Source organism: Leptonychotes weddellii, chromosome 4 (genome assembly GCF_054177405.1).
Source record: "Leptonychotes weddellii isolate Sample4059 chromosome 4, ASM5417740v2, whole genome shotgun sequence".
Taxonomy (NCBI): Eukaryota; Metazoa; Chordata; class Mammalia; order Carnivora; family Phocidae; genus Leptonychotes; species Leptonychotes weddellii.
Window position 1 is genome coordinate 73,013,105 of NC_138372.1, and position 19,878 is coordinate 73,032,982.

General features: G+C 42.0%; 1 protein-coding gene across 1 annotated transcript in view; it reads left to right on the forward strand.

Annotated features, from left to right (window-relative positions):
* The window catches only part of ABCD3 (ATP binding cassette subfamily D member 3), a 75,867-nt gene extending 71,998 nt beyond the window's left edge, over positions 1 to 3,869 (forward strand). Inside the window, exons 20-21 of the mRNA XM_081817098.1 lie at positions 240 to 296; positions 2,276 to 3,869. Of these exons, the coding sequence (XP_081673224.1) occupies positions 240 to 296; positions 2,276 to 2,353 (135 nt within the window). The 3' untranslated portion in view covers positions 2,354 to 3,869. The remainder of the gene's footprint in view (positions 1 to 239; positions 297 to 2,275) is intronic.
* The last annotated feature ends 16,009 nt before the right edge of the window (positions 3,870 to 19,878 follow it).

A 19,878-nucleotide genomic window follows, 5' to 3' on the forward strand; every position in this document is an offset into this window, starting at 1 on the left:
TCCCCAGTGTTTATCACCCAGTCACCCCATCCCTCCCACCCCACCCCCCACTCCAGCAACCCTGTTTGTTTCCTGCAATTAAGAATTCCTCATATCAGTGAGGTCATATGATACATGTCTTTCTCTGTTTTAATTATAGCTTCTGAAGACAGTCATTTTAATAGCTTGAAATATATAGATGAGTTTGATTTGTGATTCTGTGTTATTGATATAAACCTAAATCATTTTCTTTGTATTAGGTCGGCATCACCCTCTTCACTGTGTCACATAGAAAGTCTCTTTGGAAACACCATGAGGTTTGTATTTCTTATATTGAATGGTATAGTGGAATTTTATCTTATTTAAATATGTGAATTCAGGTGATTATGGTTTTAGATCTTGGTGTATGTTCTTATAACCATATACCTTGAAGGACAAAAGGTGATTCTAGATTTTCCTTAAATATTATTGTAGTTGTCAGTTTTGAAAGCTGTAATACATACTAAGCCCTAGTTGATTTGAGAGATATTAGAGAGCCAGTTAGTGGTTCTCCGTTTTTATAAATGATTATTGTATAACAACTAAAATTTACACAACCTTATCACAGCTATGGCTAAGTAAAGTTTTTCTCACCACCCAGTATTGACAGAAGGGGAAGAGTCTTAGGAAGGATTAGATGGCAGAAAGTTTAAGGACATTTCTAGTGAGATCATGGCTGTAAGGGGAAACTGAATTATGTCAGCTGTGTTCATCATTGCACTGTAATAACATAGAATCATTAAGTAGTCACTATAATTGATGTAGAGATTACAGTGAGGTTTGCACTGGTACAGATCCCTTATGTATCCTGGTTTTAGCAGTGCCACTCATTCTCAGTGTGGCAGTTCTTTTCAGCTCTTCATGTAAAATGATCAACCCCCCAAACTAAACCCTGTTAACTCAACTCTTCCCTCCCCTCCCCTTCCCTTTCCCTCTCTCTTTCTCTCTTCTCTTCCTTCCTTCCTTTTTTCCTTCCTAAATGATAAAGACATTTCAGGTAAAAGGAAGGGTTTGAGAAAAATTAAATGGTATGGGGTATCTTGTTCCATAAAATACATACCTGATGGAGCAACTTTTTCGCCAGGTACTGGGCTAAATGTCCTTGGGGGACACAGAGTACTGTCATTACCCTCAAGAACCTTATGGTTAAGATGAGAGTGTACAAATGATAAAATGAAGAGCATGGGATTTGAAGTCAGAAAACCTGGGTTCAAGCACCACTGTTTCTGGCATCAGTTGCTTCCTTCATATAATAAAGTTTATTGATCCTTGCCTTCCTGTCTCCTAGATTACCGTGAGCATCGAAGAGGTAGCCTGTATGAAAGTATTTAGTAAAAATAATGGAATTCTATATATAGCTGTGTGACTTTTAAAGATACTTTTTATTATCTTATGGTATATTACAATTTGTCCATTTTTCAGAATGAAATGAGAAGTTGAATAACTAATAATCAAAGCAGTTTAAAAAGTATCCAAGCCTTTGTGTTTTCTCAGGAGCTCGTAAACGTCACAGCCACAGGGCTGTGGGAGTGCTTGGATTTGACCTCCCCTCTTCTTCTGGTCAGGGAGACAAGCACAGAATGTCAAGCAGTGATTATGTGAAGGAGGGATGACACAGACCGCAATGTCAGAGGCCAGAATAGCTAAGAAATAATAAGATAGAAGATGGAAAAACACGTCTTTTCCGTAAATAAAAAGTTGCTAAATAAAACAAGCCTTTGTAACTGCTGTCCTAAGTGTCTTCATAGGATGGGATATACAGGCATATATACATAGAGCTCTTTTCCTCCTCTTCTAAGACCAGGAACAAATCAAAAGCCTTAAGTTAGAGGTTCCGAACTGATCCAGGAGACCAGATAAAGGAAGTATTCAAGACTGCGCTATTGAATAGGCTTACGCTTAGCACAGTTCAGCCTGTGGTACATCAGATCCTTGGTTGCGGAGTTACGGAAGCATTCTGATTTGTAGGGTGCTTAAACATTTGATTCCTTCAAAATAATGAGGAATTTTGGTATTTTAGTTCTCATAAAGGAAAGTACTTTGTCCACTCCAAGCAGAATTATGTTGTTGCTATATTAAAAAGAGTGGATTTCTTCATTTAGTCTTACCTTTCTGGGTATAAAACTTCCTGAAGGTATTAGTGGCTTAAAATAATTTCCAATCATTTTCTTGTATAAAAAACTCTACATAAAATCCTGACAAAAAGGAAATTCTCTTAGTCACTGATTTCCCCCCCCCCCCCGCTTCTTTCCTGTAGTACTACCTGCATATGGATGGCAGAGGCAATTATGAATTCAAACAGATAACAGAAGATACGGTTGAGTTTGGCTCTTAGAATCCGGAGAGCTGTACTGCTTCAATGAAATCATTACAGAACACACTTAGAAATATACAGTACATTGTAAAATAAAGTTGGGCTTGTTTTTTTTTTAAACAAAACAACAAATTAATTAGATATGAAATAATTGAGAACAGTTGTTAAACCATTTATTATATAGGATCTTGCTAATTGTGTATATGTTGGTTTAATTATTAATATGTACTAAGAATGTCCTTATTCTTGTGGTTAAAAACCTGCCTAAATTAAATTGGGCTTAAATCAGTGTAACCTGATTCATCCTGGGATGTAAACCATTTGAAGTCAGCTAATTTGACTTTTATGGCTCTATCTTTTCCTTCAATGAAGAACCCTATTTAAAACTGGGGTCATCATTTATCCTGTTCTAACAAGATAGTCTTGAGTTTCATTTTCTTGTGCTCCATGATAGTGGGAAACAAATCATAGTATATTATCAAAATGTACACCACCAATGCATCATGGCATTTATTACCCAGTGGCAGATTTCAGTAGCTGCCACTGTTAGACTCATTCCTTGTGTAGATCTTGGGGTACGTTTGACTCCAGGAAAGCCATTTGAATTTATTTTGGCTAAATAATAAATGTGCCCCTCTCAGTCTGCAGTATTGAGTTGTTTTGAGGGTTCTTTGTGGGTATATAACAGAAGTTTATGTGCAGTCTTGCTTACAAGGGGGCGGTTACTATGCTTCACATCTAATCTTCCCAATGTTTGGGATATTAAAACATAAAGTCCTTATATGTCAAGCTCAAGGTCTTTAATGAGAGTTTTGGATTTTTTAAAAGAATTGAATGGATCTGTGTATGTTAGCAGCCCATTCATTGGAAGTACGGTGGTTACATGGTGTTAAACTCCCAGTGAGCCACAGGAATGCACTACATGAACTAATGCACTGAGTATGCAATGTTATCACTGTCTTTGACTGTGACTTTATGTTTAAAAAAATATGTTATAATTACGCACATGGGTGAATTATGTTTCCTAGGCACTGGTTTATCTCTGTGAATCTTGAATAACTTTTTTATATTTGGGTTATTATGTTGAACTATCCTAAGATAAATTGATTTCACCTCACCAAGCCACCATTAATGACTTACATGTGTTATTTGCACAGGGAAAACTGAAACTGAATTTTATCAATAAGCTAGATATGAAATCAGTTTTATCAGACTAGGGTTCAGAAATGGGCATTTTATACTCTTGTTTCTGTATACCTGAGTTTTGGGTTTTTTTGCAGAATTAACTATAAGAATCACCGGCTACCAAAGTAAAACTTGATGTACTGATTCCATAATACGTAACATTCAGTTTTTACCACTCTCTTTGGCAAACTTGTCTACTTACTTATTTTTTGTTCAGATTAAAAAGAATCAGATATCCTGTACAACCTTTGCTTGTTCTTTTTATTCTGGTATGTAAAAACTGGGTAGTTCATACATAGTTCATACAGTCTTGACTTGAAAAACACAAAAATAAATTGATATGCAGACATTCCTTTTAGTACACAGTGTCTCTTTTATAAAAAGTTATGTCAAATGTGATTTTTAACAGAATAATTTTCTCTTTTAGAAAAGTCACATAGATTCTGAGGGTTCTAGAGGGGAGGGGGGTGAGGGGATGGGTTAGCCTGGTGATGGGTATTAAAGAGGGCACGTTCTGCATGGAGCACTGGGTGTTATACGCAAACAATGAATCGTGGAACACTACATCAAAAACTAATGATGTAATGTATGGTGATCAACATAACATAATTAAAAAAAAAAGAAAAGTCACATAAAACCTTCAGTATACCAGGGCACCTGGCTGAGTCAGTTGGTGGAGCACATGACCCTTGATCTTAGGGTCACGAGTTCGAGCCCCACATTGGGTAGAGATTACTAAAAAAAAAGTTAAACCCCACAAACTTCAATGTACCTCACAAATGCTACCAAATAGCCAGGAGACCTTAAAAGATAACTATCAGTCCTGAGAAAGAGTTTCAGTTATGGGGGCAGTTGGAGATTTTCGGATTTCTAGATTATCCTGAACCTACTAATTCCTTCCATAATGGATTCTTATCATCAAAAAACCATTTGGGGTTCTTTTTTTCTTTCTTTTTTTCTTCCTTTTAAAATTTAACAAACATTAAAGTGCTTCACCGTTTGAGGCATAGAGGAATATCCTTTTCCTGGAGAATCACCGTATATACTAACATAATGATGGTTCTACAAAGACCTACAATGAAAAATCCATCATTTCTAAAACACGATTGGCCATGAAACATCTTTTTCCTCTCAGTTCCTCTTAGCATCTTCTAGGTTGCACTGGGAAATGGCAGCTTAATCTGAAAAATAAGCTAGAGAATAAACTTCATCCATGGGCAACATACTGCATCCCAAGTGTACCACTCTGTGTTCTAATACCAAGCTTCTATTTTTCCTACAACAGAAAATAGGGGTGTAAACAGCTATGTATGTTTGCTGTGCACCAATAGAATAAAATGTTATCGGGGCGCCTGGGTGGCTCAGTCGTTAAGCGTCTGCCTTCGGCTCAGGTCATGATCCCAGGGTCCTGGGATCGAGCCCCGCATCGGGCTCCCTGCTCAGCAAGGAGCCTGCTTCTCCCTCTCCCTCTGCTGCTCCCCCTGCTTGTGTTCTCTCTCTCGCTGTCAAATAAATAAATAAAATCTTAAAAAAAAAAAAAAAGAATAAAATGTATCTAGGGCTTGCCTCTGCAGGGGAGGCAAAATTTTACCTCTACCCTATTTGGGTTTTTGGCTGGGCCTGAGAATTAAATTGACATAAGACGGGTAAACAGGAAAAAAATATACAAGTTTATTTAATCAAGTTTTAGGTGATACGGAAGCCCTCATAAGGAGATGGCCCAAAGAAGTGGCAAAACCTGAAGGGTTTTTATACCAGGTTGAACAAAGAGAGGCAATCGTGGAGAAGTAAATAAACTATGTCAAACGAAGCCAAACGAAGATAAGAAATAAGTAAGGTTTGTGTAGAATTCTCTCAGTCTCGACATCCCGTCCTTGATGATGAGAATGGTACTTTCCTTCTGGTTTAGGGAGGACATCTTCCGTATGTATTAGCTTGTTTTCAGGAAGAAAAGGGGGAGAGTCAGAGTGCCCTTCCTGCACCTGTGTTTTTAAGTGTTTATAGCTCAAAAACAGTCAACGCCAAAGTGGCATATTCTGGGGTTGCATATTTTGCCATCTGTCACCTTGTTCCCCTCTCGTATTAATTAGCATTTGACTTAAAACGAATGATACTATAGTGTCTATCATTTCCTTATGTACTTTTTAAACTTTTAAACTTGGTGTTTAAAAGTATAATTTGCCTAAAGGCAGAGTGAATGTCAGATGGACTTTAGCGTTGTTAGTTGTAGGAAACTGTTTACATTTTTACCTGTATCAGTCATTTTTCCTTTGTGAATAATTGAAATGTCCTGACCTATAAACATATCATATGCATGTCACTTAAAAAATCTATTATCAAAAATTACTGAAAACCAGTTCCCTCTTCATCCCTAGGGGTAAACATTTTAAATTGTCTTGTGGTGATTGCTTTTTTTTTTTTTCTTATTTTTAAAATAATATGCTATACAGCTATTTCTTGATATATTAATTTTAGACATTTACTATTGCCCATTTTGTTACTGGCCTGACCCCCTGAACTCAGGACTGACCTCCCGAACTCAAGAAACTGATAGAAGCTTCTACCTCGAGTTTTACCTTTTAAAGCTAAACTGCTGGAACAGAAAAAGAAACATTTGAGGAAGACACTGAAAAGATGAATCAGAAAGTGCCTCAGCCTCATTATAATGTTAAAATCCTCTCAATATTCATCCCAAGCCCTATTCAGAGGAGCCTGCCTCCTCCTGTTCAGGGAGTCACTGCTTTGGAAATTATTCCCTGTGAGCTCCTTTGTACAAATAGGGTGACCTTGTGAGGCAGCTCCATCCGGTGCATTCTCTGTCTATAGCTCCCCAAGGAGCCATCCAACTTTGGTCCAGTAACGAATTTGGTGACCCAGAGGGGACTCTTGTCCTTCAGAGCTTCCACCCTCTAGTTCCCTCCTTTCCAATGGGCAGAGCAGTGGGCAACAGCAGCTAGCCCAGGCTGTTGGGGTCAGGTGGGGGTTTCTTGGGGGGACTCTCCCTTCCTGGTGCCTGTGTTACCCTACAACCTTAGAAACAAGGCTGGACCCAAAATCACAGGCGCAGGTGGCTTTCCAGTGGTTACAGCTCTAGCTGGATGGAGGAGGTACAGCACAAAGAGGAGGGCGGTGCTTATACAAAGTTCCCACAATGGTTCCCACTGCAGTCCGATACGCTAATAAGAGAAAGGAAAAAGTGCCTCATCCTGACTGGGTGAAAAGGCCTTGTCCCGAACTCTCCTTACTGGCAGGCAACTTAGGTAGCTCATTGGTGCTTTTTACAAAAGGAGTCTTCTGTTGGAAGCGGACTTACATACGGCGCCCCATCCAGGCCACAGTCTCGTGCTCAGAGAAGCAGTTTAACAGGAGCAGCCCCAGGTGCATAACGTTTGTCAGTTGGGGCCTGTTCCCATAGTCCCTCACTGTCGCACCTTGTTGCTTTGTTGGCATCGCTGCCCCATTGGGACACCCAGCAGCTGCCCTGAGCCTTTTGTTCAGAGGATCCTTCCATGGAGGTGGGTGGTGCTGAGCTCACAGCATGACCAGAAGAGCTACTCTTTTGAGTTGTCTCACAAAGTCTGGGCAATTTGGAGAAAAAAAAAAAAAGCTTGTTTAATGAAGCCAAACTTGTTCAAGTCAAGCTGGGGGATTGAATGCTCCTTTAAGTCCAGCCTAAACATCCCAGGGTGAAGGATTACAGCACCAGGCCATTTAGGGACTCAGAAGCTTCAGCCTAGCAAAGCGGGAACAATCCATCGAGGGCTTAAGAGTGGAGCCTGGGTACCTGTTTGTTTGGTCTATCTGTCAGGGACACCTGACATTGTTGTGTTGTTTAAAAACCCATCAGCCTTCCCAGAAAGGCTGTGGGATTGTCTAAAAAGGCATACAAATTCGGACCTCGAGGCCCAAGGTAGTCAAGTGGTCCTTAATACCTATTTCATATCTCAAAGTGCTCCAGATATCTGCAGAAAACTTCAAAAATTGGCAATAGGTCCCAACACTAACTCCACTCGGTTGACAGAGACAGCTTTTAGGGTGTTCAATAACAGATGTGACAGGGGATGAAAAAGAAGACAAGAAAATGACAGTAGCTCCAGTCGGCATGAGGTAACCCAGGGGAAGAAAGGAAGTCCCCATGGGTAAATGTCCCCAGACCCAATCCTGGGACCAAGAGACCAGAGACAAAGTTGGGTTACAATCGGTGTGCATACTGTAAGCAAGAGGGGCATTGGAATCAGTTAGCCCAAACTGCCCGGGAAAGGGAAGAGGGATGAGCAAAACCAAATCACTCCAGTTGCCCCTCATAGAAAACCAGATTCTCATTTCCTATGAGGAGCCCCTGTGGCCTTAGCAGTAGGAGAAGAGGCAGTTGAATCTTTCCTTGAGATTGGAGCCACCTTTTCCCTATGGGGCACCCAGAACGGTAGCCTTTCCAATAAAAATGTAACATAAGGGAGTCTCAGGAAAAGAAGAAACCAAAAGATTTCTGGAGCCTTTGACCTGTGAAATGGACGAAGATAACTAAAGCACTCCTGTTCAAAACCTGGCCCTCAGCTTCCATCAGGTTACTTGTTCTCAAGGATAAGTACAAATCGTAACAATAAGGTTTTGTTTGTGCCTGTCTAGGTGGTATTTTTGACCTCTGGATGGTATTGCTAAAAGTAATTTATAAAAGAACTCTATTTGGTTTAAAGGCAAGTCCTTGTAAAAATTGGGCATTCTGAACCTCAAAGATAAAAACTAACCCAAATGCTTTTCAAGTTCACATGACCTGCAATAATCTCTTGTAAATTAAAGTCCGAATTTGTTGAATATCTGCATGTCTTGTGGAGTTATCAACATCAAATACAATACAGATAATCAACTTTTATTTTACCTGAATTCACGGTGCATCTGTTGCAATTTGTCAATAAAAATGACTTTAAGTGACGGTTGATTTTATCTGGGAAATTGTTAAGAACAAGTTGGTTGAATAAATTAAAAAGTCCTGTAGGTAAATTTATAAATAGCTTCCAAAATCTGTGGTAACCTAAAACTTTTAAGATTTTGCTGGATTAGATGATAAACTGGGTTGAATTCATTAGATATCTAAGTAGGATAAAATATGGAAAAATTGATTACTAAACATAGACTTACTCACTTTGGTCCTGTTACAGAGAAACTAATGATAAATTGGGTCTGTTAGTAAACATGTTTTATGCTTTATCAAAAATAGTACTATGAAAAGGACACGTTTCTAGGAACAATGATGTATTCAGAAATTTGCTGATTTAAAGAATTCTGGTGTAACAGTTCACAGTTGCTTTACTGCTTAGTTTTTCTAGAAATTAAGGTCTCTAGGGGCTCCTAGGTGGCTCAGTTAAGCGTCTGCCTTCGGTTTAGCTCCTGATCTCAGGGTCCTGGGATCAAGCCCAGTGTCTGGCTCCCTGCTCAGTGGGGAGTCTGCTTCCCCCCCCCTGCCCCTCCACCCTCTCATGCCTGCTCTCTCTCTCTCAAATAAATCAATAAAATCTTAAAAAAAAAAAGTAATTAAGGTCTCTAAGCATTAAGAATTCTAACAAATGTAATTAGGACTCCTGGGAATAATCTATGAAGCAACTCTGCAAGGAAAATAAGATATGTGTTTTTGGTAAGAAAGGTATGAGGAATAGAAATGCATTATTGTTGAGGGAAAAGAAAGTAACTTTGTCCTAAAATGAGACTGGTTGTATAGGAGATGGAAAACTTAGGACAAAATCTGAATGTAAAAAGAGAGTTGTAGAAAGTCTGTGAAAAAGGAATCTCTGGAAAGGGGTTTTATGTGTGATCAAGACTGAGATAGGAGCGACTGAGTTGTTTTTTTTTTTTTTTAAGATTTTATTTATTTGACAGAGAGAGAGATAGCCAGAGCAGGAACACAAGCAGGGGGAGTGGGAGAGGGAGAAGCAGGCTTCCTGCTGAGCAAGGGAGCCCGATGTGGGACTCGATCCCAGGACCCCGGGATCATGACCTGAGCCGAAGGCAGAAGCTTAACGACTGAGGCACCCAGGAGCCCCGGAGTGAATGAGTTTTAAGAGTGCACTGGTATGGGGCGTCTGGCTGGCTCAGTCATAGGAGCATGTGACTCTCGATCTTGGGGTCGTGAGTTCGAGCCCCACCTGGGGTGTAGAGATTACTAAAAAAATAAAATAAAGTACATTGGTATAGGTTGGAATTTGGTTTACTCTTGATAAGAAATTGTAAACAAAGTTTTTTCTTTATCTACCTAGGAAAAATAGTTTCTATGCTTTGTCTTTATCGGGTCTTTGATTACTTAAGAAAATCAAATCTTCTTAATATTAAAAGAGCTACGTTTGGTTAACAACTATATAACCCCTGTAGAATCTCTTATTGCCAACTTGGTTAAAAGTTTTGTAATGACCTGCGATCCCAATTAAGTGTGTACTTTAAAACCTTCTGATATTTTTGACAAACTTCCCCCCACATGAAGACTTTTTGACTAATTAGGCTTGTTTATTTGGTATGGGAAGTACTATCAGCTAAGTGATGATAAATCTTCTTAGGTTATATTGTGTGGGTAAATGCTATGGCTGTTCTGGAAATTATATAAAATCCCTAAAGTTCTAGTATGTCCCAGTGTGAGGTCATCACTTGTAATTCTGATTATTGAGGTGTTGTATGTCACAAAAATACTATAGCCAGCAAGGGATACATAAGGTATCAAAAGAAAAGGCCCCGATATCTAAGGAAGCTGTAAAATACTTGGCGTTTATTATGTCTGAGAGGCAATGAGGTCTTCCTCAAGAAAGGAAAATAGCAATGTGTCAGCTCACCCCACCAAGGACCCACAAACAGTCGTGTGGGTTTTTGGGAATGGCCGATTTTTGTCGCATCTGGATTCCTAACTTTGCCAATTGCAAAACCCCTTTACGATAAGCTTCAAGGACCTGAGACAGACCCTTTTGAGTGGGATTAAAGCATGTGACCCAGCTTATTGTAGATCTTGAAAGTGAACCCCTGTTGGATGCAGAAGAAGTATGGATAAACAGGTTTCCATTTTAGGTGGCGGGGGCAGGCTGGCCTCACTGAAAAGATAATACCTGAGTAAAAGTTGTAAAGGAAGTGAGGGAGCTGGCCATATGGACATTTGGGGGAAGAACATTTTAAGCCGAAGGAAGTGGTAAATGTGAAAACCATGAGGTGGGCCGTGCCTGGCCTGTTAGAGTGTGACAGGCAGCCTCCCAGATAGCCCACAAGGATGCTCACCCCAGGTAGCCACACCCGTGTGTCATGTGCCCACACGCTGAGTGAGTGCTGGCCCGGGGTGATGAAGGAACGCAACAGAAGTGACCGTGTGCAACGTCGGAGGCCACGGCGTCAAAGGCACTGTGGCTTCCCCTTGCTGCTTGCATGGCTCACTCTGAGGGAAACCAGCTGCTGTGCTGGGAAGGACCCCCAGGCGGTTGGAAGAAAGGTCCCAGGCCCTAGCCAGTGCTGACTCTCCAGCCTGTAAGTTGGCCATCCGGGACGTGGGTCCCCCGGCTCCAGGGTAGCCTTCAGAGACACCTCAGCTCCAGCGGAGATCTTGCCTGCAGGCCTCTTGAATAACCCTGAGCGAGAAGTGCTTATTGATCCCTTTCCGAAGTCTTGGCCAACGGAAAGCATGGCTTTTGTTGTTTCAAGCTGCCAGATTTGGGGATGCTTAGTGATGCGGCACTGGAGTACGAATGCCTTAGGAAACATGAAAGAGGCACAAATCGTAAGGGAGTGAGTGTGGGGCGAGGAGCAGGGGATACGTTCAGAGGCGTAGGGAGGGCCCAGATTATGTGGGACTTCGTAGGCTCGTGTCTGATGGGAAGTCAGTAGAGACATGAACGAAGGGATGACTTGATGTGGCTTAGGTTTTACGGGCTCTCAGGCCGCCGTGCTGAGACGCAGACTGCAGAGGGGTGAAGCAGAGGAAGCAGGTGAGGCGGTCCTCGCAATCGATAATCAGGCAGCAGGTGGTGAGGGCGTGGCCCCGGGCAGGGTAGTGGCAGTGAGCAGGGTGAGACGTGGTAGAATTCTGGATGTATTCTGAAGGTAGAACGGACGAGATTTGCTGAAAACAATTTCAAAGATTGGACAGAACATAAAAAGCAACCTTTTACAAGCATCCTAGAGCCAACAGACAGTGAGGAATCACCTAGCCAAGGGCAAGGAAAGACAGCGCTCAGAAGGAAAAGCTGGAGACGCTCCGGCCTAGAGCTCAGTGCAGGCCCCGGAGCAGGCAGCTAAGAGGTAGAGGGGACCTTTGAACGGGGCTAATAAGGGTCAGTCGGGTGCTGCCAAGAGTGGGGCCCACTGCATCCTCGGAACAGCTACCCTAAAGACAGAACGGGCTCAGAACCCTGAAAAAGACCCGAGAAACACAGGAAAATGGGTTAAGACTACTACCGGTAGCTCTCACTAGGATACGAGCCGCCCCGAAGGGTTAAACTAAAACTCAGCTCCTTCCAGATGACAAATGGGAGGCCGTCTCCTCCAGGCTCTACTCCCCACTGCCAGACGCAGAGGTTTCTCGGGTATGAAGCTTACAGTGAACCTTCAACAGGTGGTGGAGTGCGTTTGCCTCCCCCTCCCTACTGAAATGAGCCTTCACCCACACGAACCCGGGGGTGGGGGTTCCTCAAAACTGGGAAAAATGGGTCACCACAGGGCCCCACCTCGTACGATGAGCCGCACAATCTCCAAAATTAGAGGGAGCCGTGCCCTGGATCCGCCGCCGCAGGGTGGAAAAGGCACCCCCTCCAGAAGCTCGGCGCCAGGCGCTCCCACACAGAGGGCGACAGATACGCCTGTGAGGCCCCAACAGACCCGACACTTCTGCTCGTCTCATCGCCGAGGTAGGTGAAGCCCCCAGGGATCGAGGCACTCAGGTTTGTGCTCTGATCGTCTCAATCTGGACAACCCTAGCTCTGCGGCTCTGGTTTCTTCAGTCTTCCTGCCTGCTGTCAGGCCCCCGAGTGGGTTAAATCCTTTCCTCTGTGACCGTTCAATCATGACTGACACAGATCATTGTTAGCACCTGGTAGAATGGAGCGTCTTCTGGCTGTCTTTGCTTTGTTCCTCAGGTTCTAGAGACGGGATAGGATGGTTTAAGCCTCAGGATCTTCAAAGGAACACTTCCCTGGGGCGCCTGGGTGGCTCAGTTGGTTAAGCGACTGCCTTCGGCTCAGGTCATGATCCTGGAGTCCCTGGATCGAGTCCCGCATCGGGCTCCCTGCTCGGCAGGGAGTCTGCTTCTCCCTCTGACCCTCCCCCCTCTCATGTGCTCTCTGTCTCTTTCATTCTCTCTGTCTCAAATAAATAAATAAAATCTTTAAAAAAAAAAAAGTGACACTTCCCTGATATTAGTCTTTGTCACAGTTGTTCTGGGAATATCTAAAACTATCAAACCATTGACACACTGGAGCATGCTTGGGAATTAAATTCCCTGGTGAATATAAGTAAGCAATAATAGACTGGCTCTGGACTACCTGTTAGTGGGAGGCGGGTCCATGCAGTAACCAATACTTGGTGTTGTGCCTGGATTAATACTTCAGCTGTAGTAGAAGTAAATATTAAGAAAATCTTTGATCGGACAGCTTGGCTGCCTACCCTCAAAGAGGAGGAGGACCCCGATGAGGACTGGGAGGCTGTTGCTGCCCAGCATCACGTGGCCCCTCCCCTCTCTGGGGCCACTCATAATCCTGCGAGTCTGCATACTCACCTGTTTGGTCCAGTTTGTGGCCGAGCATAGAGAGGCTGTAAAACCTCAGATGGTAGTAACATGAGGGTACGAACAGCGAGGGGTAAAATCTGGTGCCACTCAGATCTCAGATGAGCTGGGGAAACAGTCTGCTCCTCTCTGAATCCTTGTGACGACACACCATGTCCGACAGGAAGTAGCTACAGAAGGTGGACCTTCGCCCTGGGCCCCTCCAGAACGAGGAGCAGAATAAAACTAGAGGAGGGATTTTTGTCACCAGCCTAACCTCCTGAGCTCAGGGAACTCCTAGGAGCGTCTGCCTGGCAACCTTACCTTTTAGAAACTAACCAACTGCTGGAACAGAAAAAGAAATACTTGAGGAAAACACCTGAGCAGATGAATCAAAGTGCCAGAAAGTCTCAGCCTCATGATAATGTTAAGATGGCCCTCTGAAAAATTCATCCCAAGTCCTAATAAAAAGGAGCCTGCAGTCCCTTGTTCAGGGAGTCATGGCTTTGGGAATTACTCCCTGTGGTCTATTTTGTACAAACAAGGTGACCTTGTGCGGCAACTCTATGTCGTAGAGTCTGTCTGTCGCTCACTAAGGAGTGGACCCACTTTGGTCCTGTGACGATATTCCTGCCACATCCTCCACATATAGTTAAATTATTTAAAATGAATTTGAAACACTTTATTGAAGTATAATACATATACAGAAAAGTCCATAAATCTTAAGCTCGATGAGGTTTTAGAAAGTGTGCATGCTCATTTCCACCCTCCAAATCAAGAAATAGACCACCCTCACGTCATCTTCTAATTGTCAGCCCCTAAAAGCCACTATTCTTACTTCTATCACATAAATTACTTCGTTTGTTTCTGAACTTCATATATATTAGATACCCTTTTGTGTATGGCTTCTTTCCCTCAACCTTGTGAGACTCATCCATTGTAGATGTGGCAAGAGTTCCCTCATTTTTATTGCTGTATAATATTTCATTATATGAATAGACCATACTTAATTCTTCTTACCATTGATGGGCATTGGGTTTTCTGTTTGGAGCTATTACAAATAGTCCTTATAAACAGTCCCTGATAGTCTTGTTTTTAAACCTTGCTTTACCTGCCATAATTATCGTAACAGATAATCCTTAATTATTTCAAGTTGTGCCACCATATCAATGTTTTATTACTTTCCAGAGATGTTCTTCCTGGGGTCTCTGTGTTCCTCCTTCCCTCTAGTTCTGGAGGCCAGCTGCGCTGTCAGCCTGACACTGAGCTCTCTTGCACTGAATCCCTGGTCCTCCTCTGTTTTGGATTTATTCCTTTCTTTAGTGGAACATGTCCTACAGAGGCATCCTGGACAGGGTGCACAGGAGAAAAATGCTTTGAAGTCTTGTATGTCTGAAAATATCCTTATTCTGTTATACTGGTGGGAAGTCCAGCTGGAATGCTGAATTCAAGCTTTAGATTATTTTCCCTTAAAAATTTTGTATAGTCATTGGCCTCTTGTATTTGTTTTCTTAATGTCCAGTTTGCTGTTGAGACTTTTTCTCCTATCCTTCTCACCCCTGTCTCTCTCAAGATTCTCCTCTGACATATCTGGCAAGTCCTAGAGATCTCTAGAAAGGCAAATTAATCTTCTTCCTCCCCGTTCCTCTGTACCTGTAGATAGAATATGGCTCCCTTGTCCATGTACAAACATCTTCTATGCCTTTGTCCGTTATTTACTGAAATCATTACACCATAATTCCCTCTTGCCTTTTCTCATTGTCCCTATGGATTTAAATCTTTTAAGTTCATTTAGTATCGTGTTAGTGGGGTCTCGAGAAGGTGAGGAGAGACACATGTTTCATCTCTAACTGGAAAACAGTGAGGACTTTTTTATGTCCCTACATATATACTTTTTTCCCCAAAAGCTTGCTTATTTTAGCAATAAAGAGAATAATATATTTAAGAAAACTCAAAGTGAATAATTGGGCCATGATTCTAGGATGTTCTTTACAACACCATATTCCACGGGGATCATGTGGAGCAGATTCATGATGTTCAGTTTCATAGAACTTTCTGTTGCTGCAGGTAAAGGTCCATTTGCTTTCCATTCTTGGAATGGAAGAGCAAGCAAACTCCATGATCTGGTCATTCTGGTTCTCTGAAAGTGGTTTTTAAAAAAATAACAGTCATCCTAAATAAAAAATACCTATAGCCAATACTTTAAAAGGTGTCTTTTCTTAAAAAGATATATTTTTAAAGATAAATTAACTCTATTTAGCCATTTCACCAAAAGCCACTAAAGCCACTTTGACTTTGGTATCTTTGAGGCAATACAAACACCAAACATTGTCAAACACACTTTATTTTTGGCAGTGTCTGATACCTAAGATATGGTTTTAAGCATTCCCTCTTCCTGGAGGACTCCTCCCATTTACCCCTCTTCCTTTCCCCTTTGCCTGATTAGCTCTGTGTCCTTTAGCTGCAACTTTATTTATTTTATTTTTTAAGATTTTATTTATTTATTTGTCAGAGAGAGAGAGCAAGAGAGCACAAGCAGGGGGAGTGGCAGAGGGAGAGGGAGAAGCAGGCTCCCCGCTGAGCAAGGAGCCTGACACGGGGCTCGATCCCAGGACCCTGGGATCATGACCTGAGCTGAAGGCAGATGCTTAATTGACCGAGCCACCCAGGCGGCCCTAGCTTCAATTTTAAATAGCCCTTCCATGTCTAAGTTAGATGGCCCTACATGAGTCCCCCAAACACTCTATACTTTCCGTATCATATTATTATCTATTGTTCTGTTATCATTACTTGTTTGACGCTTTACCCTACAAACACAAGAGCTCTATAAATGCTGGGATGGTGCCTGGTGTATTTCAATCAAATCCACAATGCCTGGCACTTGGTAGGTGTTTAGTATTAGAATAAATTAATGAATAAGTGAGTGAATTCAAATGCCCAATCATGGTTTTTCTTTGAAGGCAATTATGATCCAGAAAAGGAGCCAAGACAGGTAAAGAACTATTTTGTACAACATTAAGGGTCCTACAAAGGAGTGTAAAAGTGTAGTGAGGTGGTGGGGAGAGTGCTGGGAATGCAGGAGAGGAAACCACCTGGCTGAGACCCAGGGAATATTACGAGCTGCCCTGAAGGATAGGTAGGTAGAAAAGCAAGGCACGTGAATCAGTGCAATGGAGGCAGGAAAGCTTTTGGCCTTTAGATAGCTGCAGATGAAGCAGAGGTCCTCAAAGTCTTGTCTTTGGAAAATGACAAAGTACATCTTTGGAAAATGTAATATTTGGAATATGATCTTGGCTCTGCTTTTACTTTTGGCTTGGATAACTTGTTGATATGTAAGTTCAATAAATGACATCTTCTCATCAAGACTGTGCAATTTTATCCATCGGTGAGGTGTCTGTCTTCCTTTTCGCCCCGCACCCCATACCTGGCTTTGTGAAATCGGGAATAGTGGGCTGAATGGTTGGGAAATCACATAGAACAGAGCTTCTCAGACTTCGGTGAGTGCACACATCACCTGGAAAATGCAGATTCTGATTCTGTAGGTCTGGAGTGGAGCTTGAGAATTTCCATCTCTCACTAGCTCTAAAATGATGCCGAAACTGCTGAACCCCGAGCACACTTAAAGTAGCAGAAGCTGGGGTGGAGCTCTAGCTCTGGACTAAAGAGACCACCACAGGTAGAGTTGTAGAAGGTTGGAGAAGGTAGTCTGGTTTAGTGATTCTGGCCACCCCTCCCGCCAGGTGCCTTCATTCTTAATCATTTACAGGTGTTTGGTTTTAGGACTCCTTTCTTTTTATAACTCCTTCTAGAAGCACTCGGGTCAAGTTGTCAATCCACCTCAGGAACTGAAGATGGCGCCACAATCTTAGTTATAAACCACACTTCCATCTCCTGCTGTTGTGTGAGGGAAAAGCACGTTCCTGCCCCTCTGAATGTTACATTTCTAATTCTCTGGCTTGATATATGCTCAGGGAACAAAAGTTACTTTGCAGATGGAGCATAATTTTTTGGTGGTTTTTGAAAATCACGTTGGAGAGAGAATGTTATCTCAAGAACCTTTTCCTTAAAGCTTTTTTCTTAGAACCCTATTTAAAAGTTTATTAAATTTTTTTTCATTTTTTAAAAATTTTTTATTTATTTATTTTAGAGAGAGAGTGAGAGCACAAGAGGGGGGAGCGGGAGAGGGAGAAGCAGACTCCCTGCTGAGCAGGGAGCCCGATGCGGGACTCGATCCCGGGACTCCAGGATCATGACCTGAGCCGAAAGCAGTCGCTTAACCAACTGAGCCACCCAGGCGCCCAAAAGTTTATTAAATTTTACATGTTCAAGATGACTTGAAATTTCTCACTTTCACAATTCCTGGATTTTTTTTTTAGTATTTTTATTTCCCCACAGGAAGAGTGTTATTTTTAATTGTTCATTACTGATGCTCTAATAATGTGTAATCACATAATTGAGGCTAAAAGGAGCTGAGGAGCTTTAGGCCAATTAGTGCACTTGATGAAAGAGAAAGCAGGCTTCCCAATTTCATTTAAGTTCTCTTGAGAGAGTTTCTGTTCCTTGCCATGGGAAAAATACTGACAGACTCATGTGACCAAGGCAGGGCACAGTCTGCAGATGAAGGACCTTATCTGTGCTTTATGTATTACTTTATGTATTACTTTGATTTTTGGCCTCACAGCAGGCTGCATTCTGACCTCTTCAAGGGCTAGGAATGTCCCCTGTGGGTCTATAGCTACTCTTATTGTAGTAAAAAATAGATTAAGCCAGTGGTTCTAAAAATTTATTGGGCATTAATATTACTTGGAGGGCTTCTCAGCAGACGGCTGACCCCTATCTCACACCACTCACAGAAATTAATTCAGAATGGATTAAAAACTTAAATGTGAGACCTGAAAATATGAACCTCCCAGAAGAAAACATAGGAACAAAGCTCCTTAGGAATGAATTTTTGGAACTCATACCTAAAGCACAAGCAACAAAATAAAAAATAAACAAGTGGGAGTACATCAAAATATGAAGTTTCTCCACAACAAAGAAAACCATCAACAAGATGAAAAGATCACCTACAGAACGGGAAAAAAGTATTTGCAAACCATGTATCTGATGAGGGGTTAATATCCAGAATATAGAGAGAACCCATACAATGCAAGAGCAAAAACAAACAAAAAACAAACAAAAAAACCCCCTAAAACTAAAAAATGGACAAAGAACCTGAATAGACATTTTTTCTAAAGAAGACATACAGATGGCCACCAAGTACATGAAAAGATGCTCAACATAGCTAGTCATCAGGGAAATGCAAATTCAAACCACGATGAGATACCACCTCACACCTGTTAGAATGGCCATCATCAAAAAGACAAGAGATAACAAATGCTGGGGTGCATGTGGAGAATGGGGAGCCCTCATGCACTGTTGGTGGAGAGGTAAATTGGTGCAGCCACTGTGGAAATAAGTATGGAGGATTCTCAAAAGATTAAAAAAACAGAAATACCATATGATCCAGCAATTCCTCTTCTGGGAATGTATCTAAAGGAAATAAAAACACGAACTTGAAAAAGTTGTCTGCACCCCCCACGTTCATAGCAGCATTATTTACAATAACCAAGACATGGAAACGAAAGTGTCCATTGACGGATGGATAAAGAAGTTGTGGCACAATGAAATATTATTCAGCCATAAAAAAAAAAGAAAATTCTACCATTTGCGACAACATGGATGCACCTTGAAGGCATTATGTTCATTGGAATAAGTCAGAGAAACACTAATACTGTATGATCTCACGTATATGTGAAATCTAACACCACCACCACCTCCAGCATCATAGAAAAAGAGGTCCGACTTGCGTTCCTTGAGGGTTGTTGGCGGGGGAGGGGGAATTGGCAGAAGGTGGTCAAAAGGCACAAACTCCCAGGGAGAAGAGAGAGCAGCACTAGGTCTGGGTGGGATGCACGACAGGCTAACTAGCTAGCATTGCTGCATGATGCACAGGAACCTGCTAGGAGGGTCGGTCCTAAGAGCTCTCAGCACAAGGAGAAATTCTTTTTCTTTTTTTAAAAGATTTTATTTATTTATTTGAGAGAGAGAGAGCAGAAGCAGGGGGAGCGGCAGGAAGGGGAGAGGGAGAAGCAGGCTCCCCACTGAGCGGGGAGCCTGATGTAGGGCTCGATCCCAGGACCCTGGGATCATGACCAGAGCCGAAGGCAGATGCTTAACGACTGAGCCACCCAGGCACCCCACTTCCATATACTCTTAACCCATATTCATCAATTGTGAAACAGTCATTTTAAGTAAATTGTTAACTTTCTCCTTGATAAATATTTTTGAGCTTCTGTGTATGAGATCTTTGATATTTGGTTAAATTTAGCATTTTTAAACATTGTGAATTCATAATATGGAACAGTTTTTGTTTTTTTTTTTAAGATTTTATTTATTTGACAGAGAGACACAGCGAGAGAGGGAACACAAGCAGGGGGAGGGGCAGAGAGAGAAGCAGACTCCCCACTGAGCAGGGAGCCCGATGCGGGGCTCGATCCCAGGACTCTGGGATCATGACCTGAGCCGAAGGCAGACGCTTAACGACTGAGCCATCCAGGCGCCCCTGGAACAGTTTTATTTGAAAAATAACACATAGCTCTAA